Source organism: Xenopus tropicalis, chromosome 1 (assembly GCF_000004195.4).
Source record: "Xenopus tropicalis strain Nigerian chromosome 1, UCB_Xtro_10.0, whole genome shotgun sequence".
Lineage (NCBI taxonomy): Eukaryota > Metazoa > Chordata > Amphibia > Anura > Pipidae > Xenopus > Xenopus tropicalis.
The window spans coordinates 178121683-178143003 of record NC_030677.2 but is presented as its reverse complement, the minus strand read 5'-3'; the positions used below and the strand labels follow the sequence as shown (position 1 = coordinate 178143003).

Here is a 21321-nt window from a genome sequence, read left to right as displayed (position 1 = left end):
GAGAAGATAGAGCTAGGAAATAAAGGGTCAAGAAACAGGTATAGGACCTGTTATCCAGAATGCTCGGGACCAAGGGTATTCTGGATAAAGGGTCTTTCCGTAATTTGGATCTCTATACTTTAAGTCTACTAAAAAATCAGTAAAACATTAATTTGCCTCCAATAAGGATTATTTATATCTTAGTTTGGGATCAATTACAAGGTACTGTTTTCTTACTACAGAGAAAAAGGAAATCCGTTTTAAAATTCTGAATTATTTGATTAAAATGGAGTCTATGGGAGATGGCCTTTCTGTAATTCAGAGCTTTCTGGATAACAGGTTTCCGGATAAGTGATCCCATACCTGTACTTGCACTAGAAGAGTAGGTCTAAATCAAAATACCTATTAGAACATAACTGCTGCCATTCTCATCTTAGAGCAGTATCTATTTGAACATGGCCGGCTATTATCCCACTAATTGGGGTGCAGGCTGCTCAAAAATCCCCTTTCTATGGGGTCCCAGGAACTGGCCTCTGAAATCTGCCCCCCCATGACATTTTCACATAATTTAATATCAGTAGCACTTATTTGAAATTGACAATATTCCCAGCCAGGTAACTAATTACTGATTCTTACAGTGAACAGAATTTTAACACGTTTGGATTAATTATTGTTTTAATAAAACTATTTTCTTCAGTTTATATGCCTTCACCGGGTATAAATAGGTGCACGAAACCAGCCATGTGGGAAGGGACCTGTAGTAAAAAATACCGAAACATTTGCGCTGTTATATTCATATCAATTGGGTACTTATCTTGAAAATAGTTATATGTGACTATATACAATAAAATAACATATGAATATGTGAGAAAAACAATAAAATGAAACTTTTAAACAGTCATTTACATTTATACATAAATATACCTAATTGTACCTATAGAATAAACAGGGATACACAGAAATAAATATCCTTCCATTCACCCCCTGGAAAGTAAATGAATGTTTGTGTAATGATTCAGCCTGATATATAAGCCCATCTATACAGTCTTTATGTTGGTTCTGTCCAGTATTATTTTTATTGATATTTTCTGATCTCTGGTTTAACAAACTTAATATTTCCTATATCTCTCTGCTGTTACAGCTGCCAATTCCATATTCATTATCTAGAAAACTTCCCCCTCTTATGATGTGTAGGTTTATTTCTAAGTTTTATTTAATGCCATAGAACTAATACTGGAAAAATCTAAAACAGATGTTAACTCTATATGACATAATAATAAATATGTTACCTGCAAAAAATGGTTGAACCTGTAGTACATTGGGCAATTAGTACACAATTAGTGGGCTGCATTACTTTACTACTTCTTTTGATTTTTGAAAACTGTAAATTTAATTCAGATAAACAAAATCTTCTCCACTAATTTTATGGCTTGCTGTATTCACCAAAAAAGCCTGTCGCTGATCACAAGGAAAGATTTTACAGTAAATAATAACAATCATTTAACCTATTTGTTTAATTTAAAAAAAGGCAGCTGGAAAATGTGTCCATTGTTGATTTTCCTTAAGTTGTTAGAACTGTGCCTGTTTATCCCAAGGATGTAGATGATTTCAGTTCCTGCACTAACCAAAAAAAACCCAGAAATAACCATTAATATAATAATATATTAAATACCGTATGACGACAGCACCTGCACCAATAATTATAATGTTAAAAATAACTACAATTCCTGATTGAAAATAAAATATAGATGAAAGCACCACAGATCTGCAGTTACTCAAATCAGTCCTGTAAATAATCATTTTGTTATTTTTGTATAAAAAAGATAAAATTTGTATTTTTGCTAAATTGCTGGTCATATCCTGCATCAGGAAATTGATAAAAAAAAAGCAGAAAATATATTTAAAAACAAATAAATATCATTATTAAGTGTTTCCCACATTTACTTTTTATTTAAATAAAAAAAAGTTTGAATAGAATTGAATTGGTTGCAGTGTTTCTATATAAATGCGTATGCATGTATATATGTGTCTTTTGCAAAGTAACCTGATCATTCAGTGTAAATGACATTTAATAGAAATACATATTAATATATGTATTTATGTATGTATATATATTTTTATTTATTTATAAAGCGTTACTTATGTATGCAGCGCTGTACAGTAGAATACATTAATACAAACAGGGGGTTATTAAGATAATAATAGATAAGTACAAAGTATGACGATAAATACAAATAAATACAAGATACAGTTGCAATAAGTTAAGAGTCAAAGAGACAACAGGATGGAGGTTCCTGCCCCGTAGAGCTTACAATCTAGATACACATTAGCTCCATTTTAATGCAGATATATCCTACCCAAATCCTACGTTACAATAAAACATTTTTGTGTATCTTGGTAGAACAAATCAGTAAATACAAAATTAGCAATATTAAGGGCATTAAAATTATAGAAGAGAATAAAAAAATGGAAAGCAGTAAGTGCTGCGGGAGAGGGTATATGAAATACACCCCATGTAACACCCTAGCCTTTTAGACACAGGAGCTTGTGTGCCCCTCTAGCAGAGACTGGTTGCACCGTGTGAATGCTGCTGCTACTGCTGAGACTGTGCTGTCAGGAAATTTAGCAAAGGTTGGATTTAGTACTGATGGACCCCAGGGACTGCAATTAACAAGCTGTCTAGATAGACTACAGCCCTTATAAAGCATTTATTATCAGATATACAGTACAGACCTATGGGCTCAGTCAGGGGTAGCTAGGGGTAATGCACTGGGGTCAATCCTGTCTTATAGACTGCAGTGCCGCACATATGGTTGGGGCATTTGCCTTTGGTTGTAAGGACAGAGGTGGAAAATAAGGAGTCAATTTGAAATACTTTAGATGGTTAAGTTAGAAATTGACATAAACTGGCAGATACTTCGGCTGCCTTACATTTCCCCATACTTTGACCGTATATAAAATAACTGCTCAGCTAAGGACAGTCTGTTACTATATTTCTTTTAATATGAGCAGTTATTGCCCCGCTATGGTGCAGCTGTGCTGGCATTGCAAGCGCTCTAACCCCTTACTAACTGTGGGTACCACACACTGGGCTCTGTAACATATTCCCATATTCATATAAATAGCATCACTTATCTGCCATGGAGAGCCACCTTATTCCCATTCAGGCAGTTATACTAATCATTAACTTTTGGTGAAATACATTAAAAAGTTATAGAGAAGTGTTTTGCGGTTTCACTCATAACCCATTATTTTTGTCTTCTATTCAGTAGAATAGTTTTCTTTGTTTCTTTAATGTGGATTTCCCAGGCTATGGGTGCCAGTTTTTAATGCACACATGTAATCTTATGTACAGGCGTATATACATTACATATTGCCCCCAGGTACATATATGGATATCTAAGGTGTCAGCCTGATCCCTTTGCTTTGTGTAGTTTCAGGCAAAATACAGCGCACCAATTCTATCCTTATCCTAGGTCTCTCCTTTACTCTTTTTTTATATGTTTTTTCCATTCTCTATTTTTTCTACAAAGAGAATAAGCACAGAAAGTGTTAGCACTTCCAGAATCTCCCTGTCTTTATTTTTAGCTAAGGGGAAATAAAACTTAGTAAGAAAGTCCATCTAGCCCCTTAGATTTTGCTTAGCATACGTGATAAAACATGGATTGTCGCAGCCTGGTGACCCATGAAATTTGGTGGGTTAGTTTTCCCTTCAGAGCAGAGCATATAATTATGCAAATAAAGAGCTGTCAGTGATCTAGTGAAATACTCACAAACACCATCAATGAAAAAGCGAACAAAAAACCCAAGGATCGCAAGTGGTTGTGGCCACACAAAGACAGGAAAATGAGTTCGCCTCCAGTAGATTTAAAGCAGATAAAATCTTTAACTGCTCAATATGAGTAAAAGGCCCTAAAAAGGGGAATACAATTATTATAATGCATATATATATATATTTTTTTTTTTTATAACAATAACCAGGTTGTCGAACAAAATAACAAATTTAGTGATTAAAGTTGTTGCTGTATAAACCTACAACAACCAGTGCATTAATAGGTGTCTGCTAATGGATACTGGACAGCTGGTTTCAGGGCTGCTCCTGGTGTCGCCATGACACCCATCTAACACTACTGGTCTGCCTGGCCTTATGAATTAAGCACCAGAACTACTGAGGCAAACTGACCCATATGTATCAAAAGCAAATGGGACATGATTTCTATGGAATATGGAGCAATGACAATCTTGTAGCAATATAATTACCCCTCATTTTGTATTTACAAAGCAAAGCCCATTGCTGGCAGGTTGTTACGGGTTACTGTTTTAGTGCGGGATGCTACAGGAGACTGTAAATATTTCTGGGCCCAATCTTGCACCCTGTGTGTGTTTGAGTACATAGCTACACAATGGGCAGGTCAGCAAACCAATTCCAAAAAAGTTAGCGCTCTTTCTTCTTTCTATTGTTCATTATAGACACATTACAATGGATGATCTGAGGAGCTGACCATTCTAATAGGACCATATTTCTACTTCCATCTGCTGTACCACCTTCATGTGCGGACTCATAAAAGCTCACAGTAAACACTATGCCAGGGATGGCAATCATTAGCCCAACTTTAGCAGGACTACAACTGTTACTGAGCCACAGCTCTTTAACAGCTGGATTAAACATGGTGGCTAATCCCTTTACAAAAGAGCAATCGCTCATCTTTAACTCCTGCAAAAAACACTCAACTTTTTTTTTTTACACAGGAAGCTGTGATTACAGGCAATGCATTATGGGAGCATACTCTGGCTTGAAATGATATGTTTTATATCTAAGTCATTTGAGACTAGGTAAAAATATATATTTTAACACACACACACATATATTATATATGGTGAGCTGCACACACCAGGACTTGGCAAAAAAATGATAAGTTTATTTAAGCAAAGAAATCCAACATTTCGAGCACTAACTGTGCTCTTCCTCAGGGAAAAAACTCTTTTCCCTGAGGAAGAGCACAGTTAGTGCTCGAAACGTTGGATTTCTTTGCTTAAGTCCTGGTTGTGTGCAGCTCACTTTCTTGCTTTATATGTTTTTGCTAGCACCCTGGGCATTTGAACCTTAATAGGGTGTGCTCCGTTTGTTCCTGTATATATATATATATATATATATATATATGCTTTCAGACTGGCACACCCTATTTAAAATTCACTTATAATATATATTTTGGTTTCATGTTTCACATCAGGTTAGTACTGTGCTAAAATGCTAAAACTGGAAGACTAAACTTTTCAGTTATTTTATCGGCAGGCACATTACTACGATACAGGTGAGAATATGCAAGAGAAACTAAAAAAAAAAAAGTACCAGCATTCTAAATGGATTATGTTAGCAAAAAATGCAATAGTAACCTTATTTATTATCCCATTTACGCTTTTAAATTGGCCTGGGAAAGAACTGAGGACGGATTTGAATATTTCACAATCACAGACAGAAGAAGAATTAGCAGCCTTCAAACCAAGCCACTCTTGGGGCTTCCTATCTCACTGGAGGAGCAGCCGAAATTTCCCTTTCAGAACCGCAGCCAGGTCTGATTGCAGAACACACGTCCCCTCGCATGGAAGCTGCCCCCTCTACCAGATTAGGTGGCATAATGTATGCACGCTGGGGTGTAGGGGGTAGGAGTGAGGGACAGCCAGCACGCCGCAGAAATCCCTTAACAGCTCCAAGCTAAACAAAGGCTCACATACACAACCTTTCTAAAATTTCTGTGCAGATTTCCCTATGGGGACAGCAACAATATCCACCTAATTTAGTTTTACCTTCAGACAGAAAATAGAAAGTTTTTTATTTGCTTTCAGTTTGATAGTGGAGCAGATTTTATATATATATATAAAAAATAGTGAGTGAGAGCTGTGTCCACTGTGCGAATGTGGAGATAGGAGGAGAGAGATGTTGTGAGAGTGAGTGAGCACAAAGAGTCATTGAGACGCAGTCAGTGCCAGTACAGACCATGAATGAGAGAAAGAGAGGCCGATATCAGAGATATCAGAAAGAATAAAATATGTATAAAAGATACACGAGACTCAGAGAAAATCGGCTAAATAGGGAGAGAGAGAAAGGCCAACACAGAGTAAGAGACAGAAAGACAGACGAAGAGTCACAGAGACCCAATATATATTATACTTAGAATGAGTATCCCATTTGGTTTCACAAGAGGACTTTTCTCATTTTTAGGCAGTAATCTGTTAAACTTTTAGCTACTGCAAAAAACAGTAAATTTGCCAAAAAAAAAAAAAAAATAAGGAAAAACGTGGATGCAAATACTGCAAATACCACCTGGCAGAAATGTCCATTATAAAACTACTATCTGCATCACAGTGGGGCGAAAAAGAAAAATTCCTGTTATAAACTCCCAAGCATTAAATGCCTTCCTCTCATTAACAGATCTAAAACTTGCCCTTTAGGATTCATGGTCCTTGAATTGAAAAAAAAAAGTAACTGGGGCAAGCATTTTTATCATCATTTACCAACAACTGCTTGTGTCTGGTGTTAGTTTTGTCTTAATATAAATGATTACATTATACATGCTGAGTGTTGCTATCCTTTGCTTATAGAAAAACTAATAATGGTTGCTATTAACCCATTAAATAAGTTAGCACTCGCAAATGGATCACAGCATTAGAATTTGGGGTGAATTTTGCCCTGACAGTAATGCACATTTGTGTCATTAGTGCTTAGTATGGAGGTAGGGGAGCCCAGGAGGTACTCGGAATTATGAGGAGACTATAAAGGAGACAGACAGACACACAGATGGTAGAGTAAGTGAAAGAGCTGAAGATATAGAGATTAATATTAAGTTACATAGAAGTTCCATTGCCATTTAAATGCACTACACTTTCATACAGATCATGGAACTACAAGGTGACCTAACATTATATTTTAAAGGAATGGGTCAATTGTTTCTCATAATGCACACATGCAATTAGTTACACTAAGTAACACAAAGAGAGGGAGAGAGAATATGAGTGATGGACACAGCAGCAAAGACAGAATGTGGTATATGGAGGGGTACAAGGGGATATAGACACAGAGAGAGAATATAAAAGCTCCAGTGGGGGTGGATAAAGAGATGCGTAATACAGGCAAGGCCTAGAGAGAATAGGGAGAAAGGGACAGACATACACAGCAGAGAGGGAATATGAGAGCAAATAAAAGAAGAATAGAAAGATAACTGCATGAGGGAAGCCTAGAGACTCATAATATGAGAAGGTATACAGACACAGAGAATACTTGCTTCTGGTGCATGCAGAGCTTCATCTGTAAAGAAAGAACAGTAGAAGTAGAGACAAAACTAAATGAATTCAGAATAATGTATCTGCCACTTTATATTTATACTTTATATGTATATGGTATGAAATATAGGCTGGAGTGGGAAAGAGAAAAATCTCCTACTGATAAATAATATCAATTTTCAAGTCAGGAATCGATTTTTGCACCCTCATTGCCTTTTAGGACTATGATTTCGGGCCCAGACTGGCAAGCTGTGGGTTCTGGCAAATGCCAGGGTGGCTGCTGAAAGATGCCATAGGCAGTCACTATTTATTGGACCTCTGTGTACTTGAAGTGCCAGGGCCTGTTTTGAATTTCTGTCTGAGCCTGTATGATATATATATATACACATTTATAAAAACTGCTGACAAATAAGAATGGTGGGTTTCAGTATATATGTATACACGAGACATGTATGTATTTATGTATGCATAATGTATATATCCGTAAGATAATCAAGTGGCAAAACATGCATGGCTGGTGAGTTTCAGCCAGAAGCAACAAGCAATCCTTTATTGTAGATTAGAATGCAGAAAAGATGATGAGAATATTACAGAATGTGACAGAGAAACCTTAACACAAAGATAACTCAGTTTTAAATATTGTTATATTCCATGGCTCCCACTCGTTGGTACTGTTTTATTAATGTCTGGCGGCTGAGGAACCACAGCGAGGTCTTCATAAATGAGATATTGTGCTGGGAAAGTGATGAAAGAAAATCTAACACCATATTACAAGAGCAAAGGTTTATTTTATTAAGTGTAAACTGGAAGATACACTATAGGAACCTCCTGTGCTCTACACATTTCAGCATAAGCAAATTACCACAAATCATTCCCGAGCATGGAGGACAGAGAGTAGAAAAGGCCTGGGCGGGAAGTGACAGTCACACATTTCTATACAGCTCCCATCAGTTTGAAAGACAATGCTGAAATCAGAGTTTTGGCAATTTATATGCTACATGGTAATACAAGGTACAAGGTAATAAATCTCTTTTAGGGATAAACATGGATGGCAGGCAAAATACTTTCAGTAACAAAATCTGTTAAAAATATATACACTTAATACAGTTTAGGAAAACTGGGTCAGGAGTAGCATGAGGTATCACAGATAACTTTCCATATAATCTGAGATTTGTTTTGTTATAAATTTCACACTGGTTGGCGTTAATCCCTATCTGTTGTCTTGTTGTGACTCCTAAACAATGTAGCAGAAGCCAGTTCTCTGCCCCAGGTCATTGACAGAGACACTGCTTGCCGTAACAATTGCATGTAAAAGTTTTAAGGCAAAGGTACCTTTACATTTGTCAGAATATTAAACAAAACCTTCATGATTAAATTGAAATACTTTGGTAATATTTACTACACCTATTTTGCTTTTCCTGTTTGCACTTTCTGCCCAGCCCAACTTTGGGACAAATATCCTGAGAAGCCACAGGATGAAGATTTCTGTAATTCATAAAATGAAGAATCATCTCATTGAGAGAAGTAGATTTAGGGGCAGATTTAGCAAAATGTGAAATTACAGCTCACGGCAGAAAAATTCCCCCACTCCCTATTCTTTCCTATATGATTTTTTATTTGTGTATTTATTAAATGTAAACTCTTACTTTCACCCATAGATAAATATGCTTCTAAAAATTCCATAGGAATAGAGAGTTGGCAGAGTCGGACTGGGGGGTGCAGGGCCCACCGGGGCTACCGCCCCAGGGGCCCCGTCCCCTGCCGCACTGTCCCCCAACGCACCCCCCGCAGGGGCCCCCGTCATCCCGACGTCCTTCCCTAAGCGCACAAGTGAAACACGTCCGGGGAGGACACTGGCAGCAGGGGGAGTGGCAACAGGCATCGGGTCTGGACCGCTAGGGCCCACCAGGTTTTTTCCCAGTGTCCCGGCGGCCAAGTCCAGTTGGGGTATTTTTCTGCCATGCTGTAATTTCACATTTTGATAAGTCTTGCAATTGTGTCCCTCTGCACTTCATAAGGCAAGTTACACAATTCCATGTTGCCTCCACACCAGAACACACCAATATATTTATCCTATATATTCATTGATATGTTATTCTTACATCAGTATAGCTTGCTGGCACAGTGTCCCATGCTTAAATAGGATCCTAGATAGCAAGGTATTAGGGAACCACTGAACCTTTAGGTAGTTAGCAGCCTACTACACCAACTGGTGGGCCTCATAAAGATGGCCCTGAAAATATATTAAAGGAGGGAATTATAAGTGGAACAGCTCATACTTGTACAGCCATTTGGTACTTTGCTTTAGAGTTCTACATACAATCACTTGTCTTATTATTGTCAGTGGCAGGTCTTAATAATCCAGATCTCTATAAGTTAGCAGTAGAGCCTCCTCAACTACATTGATTGTTATGAAAAGCTTCACCAAAGGCATTTATGTTGGACTGGGAGAACCTTATATCTGACACATAATATATATATATGGAAAGCAGGCAGTACTGGTAAACTCATCGGAAACCTGAGCTGCAAGAGAAAATCCATTTTTAAATTATCAGTCACACTAAAGAAAGCAGTGCATTGTCCATTCCCTTTGCCTACAATGAGAAGCCTAGTGCTTATGGGAAACAAGTCACTTGCCCAAGAATATGTACTAGTCCATATGCGGAGAGCTAGGTTCTATAATGGGTTCACCTTCTGTCACAGGTCTGTGTGGGTTTTGTTTTGCCTATGCAACCATGTGGTGTATGCAGCACATATACTGTAATTACTATCCAGCTCTGCAGTGTTGTATTCAACAGAGACAGTGTAGGAACCATACTGTCAACATTCCTCTAGGGACATATTCTATAAAGCTAAAAAGGACAAAACGGGTCTAAAAATCTAAAGGGGTTATTGTAGTAAAAGGCAAGTTTGCCCAGGAGCAGTAACCCATAGCAACAAATTAGCAGGTAGCATTTACTGGTCACCTGTTTAAAAGCAAACATCTTATTGGTTGCTATGGGTTAGGTGCCTTTTATTACATATGGGGGTGTAAGAGCAGCTTACACAGAGAGATTAAAGTTAATGTTACTAACTGAAACTATTGAGCAGTTCTGAAACCTCTAAAAGAATTAACTTAAAGAATAGTTGCATGAAATCTATACAAATATTTGTACAAACTTATTTCCCCTTTATTCTTAATCTGAATTTGATACTTCCCCTTATATTGTATATTGTATGTGTATGTGTATGTGTAAGTGTAAGTGTATGTGTATGTGTAAGTGTAAGTGTAAGTGTATGTGTAAGTGTAAGTGTATGTGTAAGTGTATGTGTATGTGTAAGTGTATGTGTTTAGTAGCTACTATAATCATTAGAAGCCGGATGAGATGTAAGTCGCATTACCATATGACAGCACTGCAGGAAAGTAATGAAACGAGTTGATTAAGAAGCTTCTGTGTGCTTGCCCATTTATTTCTGGAATTCTCTTATACAATGTATTGGTTAAAATGTACTCTGTACAAAAAACACTTTTTTTTTTTTTAATTAAAAAAACAGCATCTTTAGCAGCACTATTCAATTCATTGGGACATCAACGTGATCATTCATTGGGACTCGGCACGCTACACAGATCAGCAAAGTTTATGTTTAGCAACTGTGCTTAAAAAAATGATTTCAGCCCAAAAAGATAAAAGGTGAGAAATACATTTGCAAAGGTAACAGACAGTAATGTGGAAAGCAAATTATTCATCTTAAAAACAGCATAAATTAGAAGGCTGCCATGTACACCCATTAGACACGAGCTCTGGAGATACAATCCCACTCTGGATCATTACTGGAATCAGCTTTACATTTAACACCAAATTTGCACCACATTTTTTTTTCTTGCCTCTGTGGTTCACAGTGTTTCAAAGTTAAAAAAATAATAATAATAATAATCCAGCTTGTAAAAGGACAGGGTTAACGATAAAATCAGATTTTCTGCCACCAAGAAAAATTGTTTTAAGAAAAAATAGGTCCAAAAAGCGATTCACAATTTTAAGGGTTGACTTCCCATGGAAATGGAGGTCAGTGGCCTTAAACCGGAGGAGATACAAATACAAATAATGAAATATTTATAGTCTTATTAACATGGACCCAAGTCCTTTTTTTTTCAGTAGCTAAGCAACATTGATATGATTTAAGCGGGTTTAACAGCTTGGGTGCTGGAGAAACCCTTGTGTTTACATCTGCTGGAAGCAACAATCACAAATGCTCTTATTGTTCTAACCCCGAGTATAACTATCTATGCCTTAAAAATGTATCTGCCATTGTTTGTCCTATCTTAAAATATACCTTTTCTTTTGCCATAAAAAAGGGTTAACAGTATAAGTAAGGTTGAAAAAGCAACCCCAAATAGCATGAGTATGCACTAGGATGAGACTAGTGTTCCACCCTGGAACCGAGCATTAACATTTTCACTGCTGGGTGGTCCTGCGATGCATGGCTTTTTGGAAGCAAAATGTCCATGAGATTAACTAAAGAAAAGGCAAAATGATGCTCATGGGGCTCGGATCACTTTTCTGGGTGACACGGGGCAGGAATGACACCGCAATGTCATTGGAACATCTTCTCTTCTCTGTTGGCATCAAACAGTTGAGCTAAAATGAGCCCCCACCCTCATCTGCACTTGAAGGCTTCAATATAAAATGTAACTCAGAAAGCAAATCACAAAGTAATCATGCTTGTGAAAGAGAGAAGATGAAAAGGGGGTAATTAAGGTTAAAATACTCTTCTTTGCTAGATTGCGAAGGCATTGGGTCCTGCCTAGCGCAGTAGGAGTTAAGCAGGATGCACACTGAGTTAAAATGTGGGGGCACTGGGGAAGCAAACGTACGATGGCATCAGCTCAGTGCAGGGCTATGGAAGGGCAATTAGGCTTGCACCATGCTGTACAGTGCAGTGCGACTGTCAGCCTTAATCTGTGCTCTGATGGGCGGCACACAATCCAAGCAGCAGTCCACAGGAAGCACAACCAGTGAACCCATATTGCTTTGACAGCTGCACTCATCTAGAAATAATGCAAAATGCTATTTAAATGTATACATCATGACCCTGTGCTCTTGGAAGAAAACAATCTAATGACAGATGAGAAAGTGGGAAAACTGAGCTGGTGGAGAGTTTGAGGGGCATCCCGGTCACCCCACCCACCCCCATGTTGCATTTTACAGATCTTCATGCTTTATTCTGTTAGAGCGCCGGGTCGGTGTTGGCTTGGTTTTTGTGTTCTTCGCTTGTAGGGCGTCGTCAAAAAACTTGAAGATGGAGTGGAAACTCTTCCAAGAGGTCAACTCATGGCGCTCGGTTCCTGGGAAGAGGAAGGGAGAAAGAGAGGTAGTGAGGAAGCTGTGGCTACTGTGTCTCTCGCTATATAAGAAAGCCGGGCAAATGATTAGCCGACCCCAGCCTATTAACCCCTCATGTGCCAAAGAGTACTTTCCTATACAGTAAACTCTTTTTAAGTCTGTAACACATAAGGGCCATGCAAAAACATTTCATATGTTAAAAATTATAATAAAGTGTCCGGTACTAGAACTGGAGTACAGTAAAATAAATGTGGCATTTAATGACCCGTAGTCCTATAGACAGGCTATGTTCCTTAGACACTGTCAAGTAGGACCACAAACAGATTACATGGCAATATGTCATTGATATTGTTTCTGTTTTTCATTCGTTTTCTCTCAAAAAACTGATTTTTTTCAAGACTTTCTTAAGCACTGTTTTATATGTAATCAGGACTCACCTACATATCTAAATTAGATTGCTATGTCCAACATATATATAATCTCTATATTGCTTATTAACATAAGGGTCCGTGTGTGATTTAGTTATTATTTATACATCGCCATCATTTCACTCAAAGCTTTACGGGGTAAAGGGATCCAAGTACAAGACCAAATGGTTACTATATACAGACATGCATTTCTCCAAAAACATTTCACACTTACAATAAGATTTTTTTTTATTTTTTTCTGTTTGAGAGAGCTCACATATGGAAATAACAATAGAAATCAGCATATTTTAATTTGCTGATAATATATACCCTATAAAACCTATAAATGTTGCTGGCAAGTTTTTATTTTATTTGTATTTATTTTACCAGAATAAAATGCAGTTTTATGTTATGCTTCTTAAGCTGAGTACATGGCTATGCACAGCCACAGGGTTAAGGTAATTTAACTAGAAAAATTTATGAATGTAATTCAGATTTTATTAATGCACACTCTATGAATTTGATCCCACCCTCACAACATACATCTGCAATTCTGTGTGTGATACTGACATATTGGTACCAGTAACAAACAGCTGCTGTGCTATTCATTCATGAAACCCCCAAATCCACTCCCCAGTCCAACCTGCATGCTCTGACACTGGCACAGCAACGTGTAGTCCAAGGAAGCAAGATGGCTCCAGTGGTCATGTCAGGAGCGGTACAATTGCCCTACCTGAATGAGTAGATCCTGTGCCCACAGACCGCTGTGACAGACACATGCAATGCCAGTTACACAAAGGCGCAGATTTACTATGTGGAGTAAAAAACAGCAACAAAATTCTCCCCACACATCACCAGGCTTCACTGCATGAAGAACAGCATCATTTATTTATGCCTTTTTCTTAGAGTTGAGTAGGTTATGGGGGGGATTTAGAAAAATCATAGTGGTTGATTGTTAGTGGTTCTGTGACAGTATGGCATGTGATTTTTTTTTTGTAGTAGAAGAAGCTATGATTTTCATTAAATTGTGCAGTTTTAAGGATTTGTCTTTGTATTGTCTTAAATCTCCTCCACACTTTTATATACACAATTGTATTAAAGCCAAGGCAACCCTTACCCTCCCCCTGTACATGTATAGAGCGCTGAATAAAAGTAGAGAAGCCTGTATGGGCTCCTTGATTTTAATATATAAGTATTAAAACAACAATTTGCGATGGACCTGAGATGCTCTATTGAAATAAGGCAGTTCTAAATAGTGTTTTTATTGCACCCTAATTTTGCGAAGTGATAAATGAGGGGCCCTTGTACATAAGGTACTAAGTTTGAGTGCAATTTCTTCTTTTGCCTTTCTTTGTCACATAATCCATCTTATCTTTAAGGCCCACCCCTAAATCTTAGTTGTGGGATAATCCTATCACAATAATAAAATGTATGTGGAATGACTGGATGACACAGTAAAAGGGGTGGCAGCCACGAGATGCAGGTTTGAACCCACTGTCCCATAAGTGCCACAGAATTCACTCTCCTGCCAGCACATAAATTACTATCGAATATAGTCACCATTTTGCCATTACTATTCTGATTCACCAAACAGACACTTAGACACATAGACACTTGTCTAGGGCCCCACACAGACCATACCTGCTTGCTCATGAACGCTACACTGGAGGATCTGGTTGGCTGGCAGCTTTTTCACAGGTCCTCAGCCCCAGGACTAAGAAGTGGGCCTTTTATATAGGGAAACTATTGCACTCGAATGTACCAAGGGAGCAAATGTATATTTCAGGTGCTGCAATACCTGTTTGTTCATGTAAGCAATGCAGTTATGTAAACAGGCAAGAGATCTTAAATGCTCAAGCACATACTTCAGAAAATATGTATTTCTACTACAGATTTAAAAAAAAAATAAAAAAAAAAAAACTTTTGCTTTTGACTTTATTAAACCCCTCTCATTACACTGGGAGAAAAGACATAGGGGCAGATTTATCAAAGGCTGAATGGGGAGTCCTATGGGGGATTACCTTGCCATGTGAACATTACAGGAATTTTAAGTGAATTCAATTATTTTTCTAACAAATGTTCTATACAGAATAGGCCAAACAAGAGAGATTCCTGAGATAAAAAAACAATGTGCACACATTTCTGCTGCGGATCCCCAGTCGCCATAAGCTTGTGGCAATGAGCAAGAGTCCTGTGGCTGCACAGTGTATCAGTGTATCAGTGTATCAGTGTATCAATGTATCAGTGTATCAGTGTATCAGTGTATCAATGTATCAGTGTATCAGTGTATGTTTAGGGTGCATTTACAAACGTAGAATGATATGCAGCTGTTATTACATAGTGTACAATGCCTGGGCACAAATGGATGCCCCATACAAACAGCCCACGCAGATAGATTCTGCTCTGTCTCCCCTCTCTCACTGAGACTTTTCTAAATGACACGTTGCGAAAGAAACCTTCACACGCCATACGGCTCTGTGTATGACTGCACACACTAAATGGCATCTGGTTTGTGAACACCACTCAGCAGCAATCAGAGCTGGGTACTGTATGTCACAGGCTCATCTGCTAACAAGCACGGCTATTATTTCTCATTTCTGCCCTCAGAAGGAGAATTCAGATTTTTTTTTTTAGGTCTTTCCCCGAGTCCCGAGCTGCACAGAAGAATTTTCCTATCTTTTTGTATTGGGCTCAAGCTATCACTTTAACTCCTCCTCTTCTGACAAAGCAAATTGCGGTTAAGGAGCTAAAGGAGTTAAATTATAAATGCATAAACTGAGAGAACTGGCATAAGAGTGAAAGAGAATCTCACCACCTGCTTCATCTGCTACAGCAAATTTATTCAAAGGGGGGATAGGTCATAGGTCTGCAAGGCATGTGTCTGAGCGCCTTAATCATCTGCAAACAGCAGCGAGTCTGAGTGGTTTCAACGTGCCTGTAGAAAAGCACGCTTAAGTTATTCATCTTCTGCACTGAGAAATCACAGCTAATTTGCAGGAGCCCTTTATGAGCGAATGGTGTCGGCCGAATTAGGCTGAGTTGGGAAGGCACAATGGCTACACCGCTCTTGCACTGAGAGGAGCCACACCATGCCCATCATGGGCTGCATATGTCTCAGCACTGACTACTGACAAACAGAGAGAACATGACCCAGTAGAGCTGGAATAGAACACACAATGCAGCAAAAGCCCAACGTCAGATATACGGCAAACACCCACTCGAATCATTGCATACTTTTCATACTTTAACACTGTTAATGTTAATTCTTTAGTCGGTAATAGTAGGTCATTGCTATGGTTACCCTACAATGGTGCAACACTTCTCTTTCCCTTCAGCTATTCGCTCCGTCTTGGTAACCACATTTGTTGCCTAGCAACGGTTTTGTGACAGTATCACAATCTGGTAGGACAACAATGAAGACATTACCGCAGCGGAGTAAGGTGGAGAGGGGAGTAATGTGGCCACAATACACAGGAGAAGACACAGCCGTTGGGTTCAAAATATGAATATGAACCAGATACAATCGCGCCGTGGCTTATAACAAAGAAGAATGAGATCATATTAAACAGTGCTGAAAAGATTTTCTGATTTCTGCCATTTAGATAATGAATATCAAATAGCATGATGAGTACCTTTCACTGTTCTTGCCTATGTCCTAGAACTCGGCATTTGCTAGGTGAGATCTTATTCCGTCCAGATCAGGAGAGTTAAACTTGTAACACAAGTGCTGTTTTCTGTTTGGTGGACCTTTGGGCTAGTCCATCAGTTAGAGAGTAAATTAGGAATACAAGGGGTTGAACACATTGCATGAAGCTAGTCAGCCTGCAGGAAAATAAAGGTTGGTGTGGGAGCTTCTAGGGGACGGTAGTCCCTTTCTTTTTCTTTCATCCAATCATCTACCATGCACACCGCTACTAAACTGGCCTACAGACGCACATAGAGAAGAATTCAGATACTTTTATCTTTAAGCAGAATCTAATCTTTCAGAAACTCTTACTGTTTCCTTTGCCATAATTTAAAACATGTTTTGTATTACATGGTGGTGATGGTAGTGGGGTTGGCCCAGAAGATACATGGAAGCCAATGGTAGACCTGATGCTTACCAGTAGTGAATGCAAGAATCTCAGAAGATGTGTGGAAGCCAATGGTAGACCTAAAGCCAAACATTAGTGAGTGCAAGAATCTCAGAAGATGTGTGGAAGCCAGTGGTAGACCTGATGCCAGACATTAGTAATTGCAAGAATCTCAGAAGATGTGTGGAAGCCAATGGTAGACCTGATGCCAAACATTAGTGAGTGCAAGAATCTCAGAAGATGTGTGGAAGCCAATGGTAGACCTGATGCCAAACATCAGTGAGTGCAAGAATCTCAGAAGATGTGTGGAAGTCAGTGGTAGACCTCATGCCAGACATTAGTGAGTGCAAGAATCTCAGATGTGTGGAAGCCAATGGTAGACCTGATGCCAGACATTAGTGAGTGCAAGAATCTCAGAAGATGTGTGGAAGCTAGTGGTAGACCTGATGCCAAACATCAGTGAGTGCAAGAATCTCAGAAGATGTGTGGAAGCCAATGGTAGACCTGATGCCAAACATAAGTGAGAGCAAGAATCTCAGAAGATACATGGAAGCCAATGGTAGACCTGATGTAAAACATTAGTGAGTGCAAGAATCTCAGAAGATGTGTGGAAGCCAATGGTAGACCTGATGCCAGGCATTAGTGAATGTAACAACGTAATATAACAATGCTCGTGAATTCACACCTAAAAACTTGTGAAAACATATTTGTTCCTAATAACTACTGTCAGACACAGTAAAACACATGGTGCTAAAAATCATCATAATCCACCAGGTTTTTTTAATGTGCAATGTGACATTTGTCTCAAAATTTCATTGTAATTAGACCTTGTGAAATTCATAAGCTATGCCCAAACACAGAGGGAGAACTTGCACCCAATAGCATAGGGTTGTATCTAGGTCAACATGGTCGAGTCGGAGGGACACCAGTATTCACAATATTGCCCTTTGATTGGGTACAGTATCGTGGGTGTAATGCACTATCGGAGCTCTTTGTGTTGTGTTTTTGTGCCTAGCAGTACAGCCAAAATGAGGCAATTTGTAGCAAAAAATAATCTGCAGATTCCATATAACCATCTGCCCTGTGTTCCTCAAGGCGAAGTAATGCAGAACCTTACAGTACAGTATAAATTAGGTGATTAAGCCCTGAAATTTCCACAACAGAAGCACTGCATTTCTATTTGTACTAATTGGATCCAGTTGTTTCACCTTATGTTTATTTGTAGGAAACTAAAAGTGAGAAACGTTGCAAGAACAATTAGTGATTCATTTTGTGAATTTTCTGGCAGTTTGGATCTGCTCACAGAAGGCAAAGTATTACTGTAAATGATGTCACTTTCTATTACCATGGTAAGTTTAGCACTGTATATCACTCCTTATAGAGGGAGCGAAGAGGAAAAAAAGTGCAGAAGAGCAATTGGACTATTTATCACATTTACACGGCTGCATTGGAATACCCCAAAAAAGACAAATTTATTCTCGCTCTCTCGGAACATTCTGTTAATAAACGTAAGGGGCTGTTCTTCTAATGCTTTTCCCATGACCAGCATGTCGTTGACAGGCCACACTTCTTGTCTTCCCAGCCATCACCTCTCTTATTTTTATATAATTCCTATGCAGAACCTTCCCTCTATTCTTGTGCTCATGTCCTTTTCCCACTCATGCCTAGAACTTCTCTAATGCTGAACCCATTTATAGGAAGCCCATTCCTCATGCCACCAGCTCTGTTGGGGAGCAGGTTTTTTTGAAGAGCAGGCACTCAATGAGCAAATCTTCATGCAGAATTCTTCATTAAAAATACATTTTATTGGAGAACCATAATTACCTTACATGTTCTTGCTCACAGACACTTAATAATAGGCAAAGGTACAATAGCACTTACAGGGTATTTAAAGATGGTTCCTACTAATCATAAGGTACAAATAAATTGTCTCACCATTCCTTCCATGAGGAACAATGCATTTGCAAACATTACTTTTTTCCCCCCCTGTAGTCAGCACAAAAAGTAGTTCCAGGGAATTCTCCATCCTTATATGTAGCAATAACAGCTATAGCGAGTGGCACTGCTGTTCCCTCAGAAGTGCAGTTTTGATTTATACGACTATCTCACTGCCTAAGCTAAAATACTATAAAGAAATATCAATATGAGAACAACATGCTTTCAAAACTTGTATTGGTATTATGTTATACAAAATGAGATTAGGCATAGTGTCCACCTGCCCAGATACCAGGCAAACTGACTTGGTAATGAACTCAATAGAACAGGCTATTGCACTAAGCAGAACTGATATAAACCATGTCTCTGTGCTCCCTTTATTGCAAATAAAAAGAATGATTTCTTCCTCCAAAAAATTAGCAGAACTTTATTCATGAATGTATGAATGATACATTATATTAATATAAATTATATGGCCAAAAGTATCTGCCACCCCCCTTCTAAAATCCCATGTCCTTAGTTGGAATGGTCACTTCCATGTTTCAGTCTCTGGAAGCATAAGAACTATTTGTCAGGAGTATTGGTATAACATCACCATACACAATGCCAAGCGTCACCTGGAGTGCTGTAAAGGTTGTTGCTATTGGATTTTTGGGCAGTGGAAACATGTTCTCATGAGTGATGAATTGCATTTCACCATCCATCAGTCTGACAGATGAGCCTGGGTTTGGAGGATGCCGGTAGAATTAATTGCCTCAGGGTGTATGCCAACTGCAAACCAAAGTATGGTTGAGAAGGTCTGGGTCTAGGTTTTTCATGTTTGGGATAGGTCCTTTGGATACAGTAAAAGCAAACCTTAATCCATACGTAATTTTTAACTATTTCATGCTAATTTTATCAAAACAAAGCAGCACAATAACGGACACTGCAAGATCTGTATAAAACTGGTTTGTAGAGCTGGGAGTGAAAGAACTTGGCGGCCTTCACAGAGCCCTGACCTCCACTTAACTGAACACCTATTTGATGACATGCCAAATGCAAGCCAGATCATACATACCCCTAGGTCTAGCGACGATACATAAAGGGTATACACAACCTCACATGATATATCACAATGAATCTTATTTATCACTTAGATGACCAGACCAGTTTGAACACACCCCCTGACTTATTCTTGATGAAGTTAATTGTCCTGCACAGTTTTGTGTCATAGATGAATTAAATTTGGTCAAATATAGGACCCTAGTAATGTTAAATAATTAACTCTCAGTACATGATATCAATTTCTCTGTCCATGAACAAATACCACCTTCATGTCCAACAGACTTTATATTAGAAAGTAAACATGAATTTGGCATTGAATCAAAACAGTTACACCAAGCATGAAATGGCTATACTATTACAGGACCCTTTGTGTATTAGTTGTTTGCCATTTGCAACAAGAATAGAAATACGACCACCAGATCAATGAGCTGTACGTTGTTCCGGCATAATGCTGTCCAACTTATTACATGTTGTGGGCCAATTAATTCTAGAGAATTCTAGAATATGCTCAAGGGCCAGGTTATATTAAAATTATAAGGTCATACATTAACATCTGTGAAGCCCCAGGGCAGACTGGGGGCAATAACAGCATTTTGGAGAGCCACATTTGACCAGTGGGTATCCGGTTGGACAGCCCTGCCTTAATATATTACACCACACAACATCTGCTGGGAACTATCTGCAAATTTATTAAGAAAACGTGCCAAGAGATTTGACACAAAGTTTACTGTAGTACCTGTACCAAAAACATTTAATTTTAGGTTACATAAAAATACAAGTAGAAATATTACAAATATTACTTCATTTTTAGTATTTTCAGATTCACTGCACTTCGGGCCAAGACAAAGGCAAGCACAAGGAAGCACAATAGCAACAACAAATAGCAGAATAAACAATATCAAAGCCAAGTGACAAAAGAGGCAAATGTCAATCCCATCTTTCTTTCTACATGTCGACACTAAAGCACAGACAGCATTCCAAGTCTTAGCTAAACAAAAAGTCCTTTCCATTATCCAAGGAGACATTTTAGAAGGTGAGGAGGTACTTCAGTTCTAATGGTCCTTAATCCACAGCCACTAAAGGTTCTAAATGTGGTGATGGTTTTGGGTTAAAGACCGCTGGGAATAGCTCAGAGAAGACCAACCCCTTCTTAAGGGTCACCAAACAACTTTAAAATGCTAATGATTTTCAGTCATTCCTGCCGAGAGCCAGATTTGAACTGGTGACCTTAGGGTGAGAGGCTATGTATCTCAGTGCCAATCTAGAGAGACAAAATCACTTACT

The 21321-nt window shown here is 38.5% G+C and overlaps 1 protein-coding gene across 6 annotated transcripts in view; it reads right to left on the bottom strand.

The window, feature by feature from the left end:
* Positions 1 to 8025: 8025 nt before the first annotated feature.
* The window catches only part of fam172a (family with sequence similarity 172 member A), a 267655-nt gene continuing 254359 nt past the window's right edge, over positions 8026 to 21321 (bottom strand). For 5 of the 6 annotated variants that reach the window (XM_012959791.3, XM_031897951.1, XM_031897944.1 and 2 more), the window contains one exon: positions 8026 to 12580. In XM_012959791.3, the coding sequence (XP_012815245.1) occupies positions 12438 to 12580 (143 nt within the window). In that variant the 3' untranslated portion in view covers positions 8026 to 12437. The remainder of the gene's footprint in view (positions 12581 to 21321) is intronic. The other variant, NM_001004971.1, reaches the window with a different exon arrangement.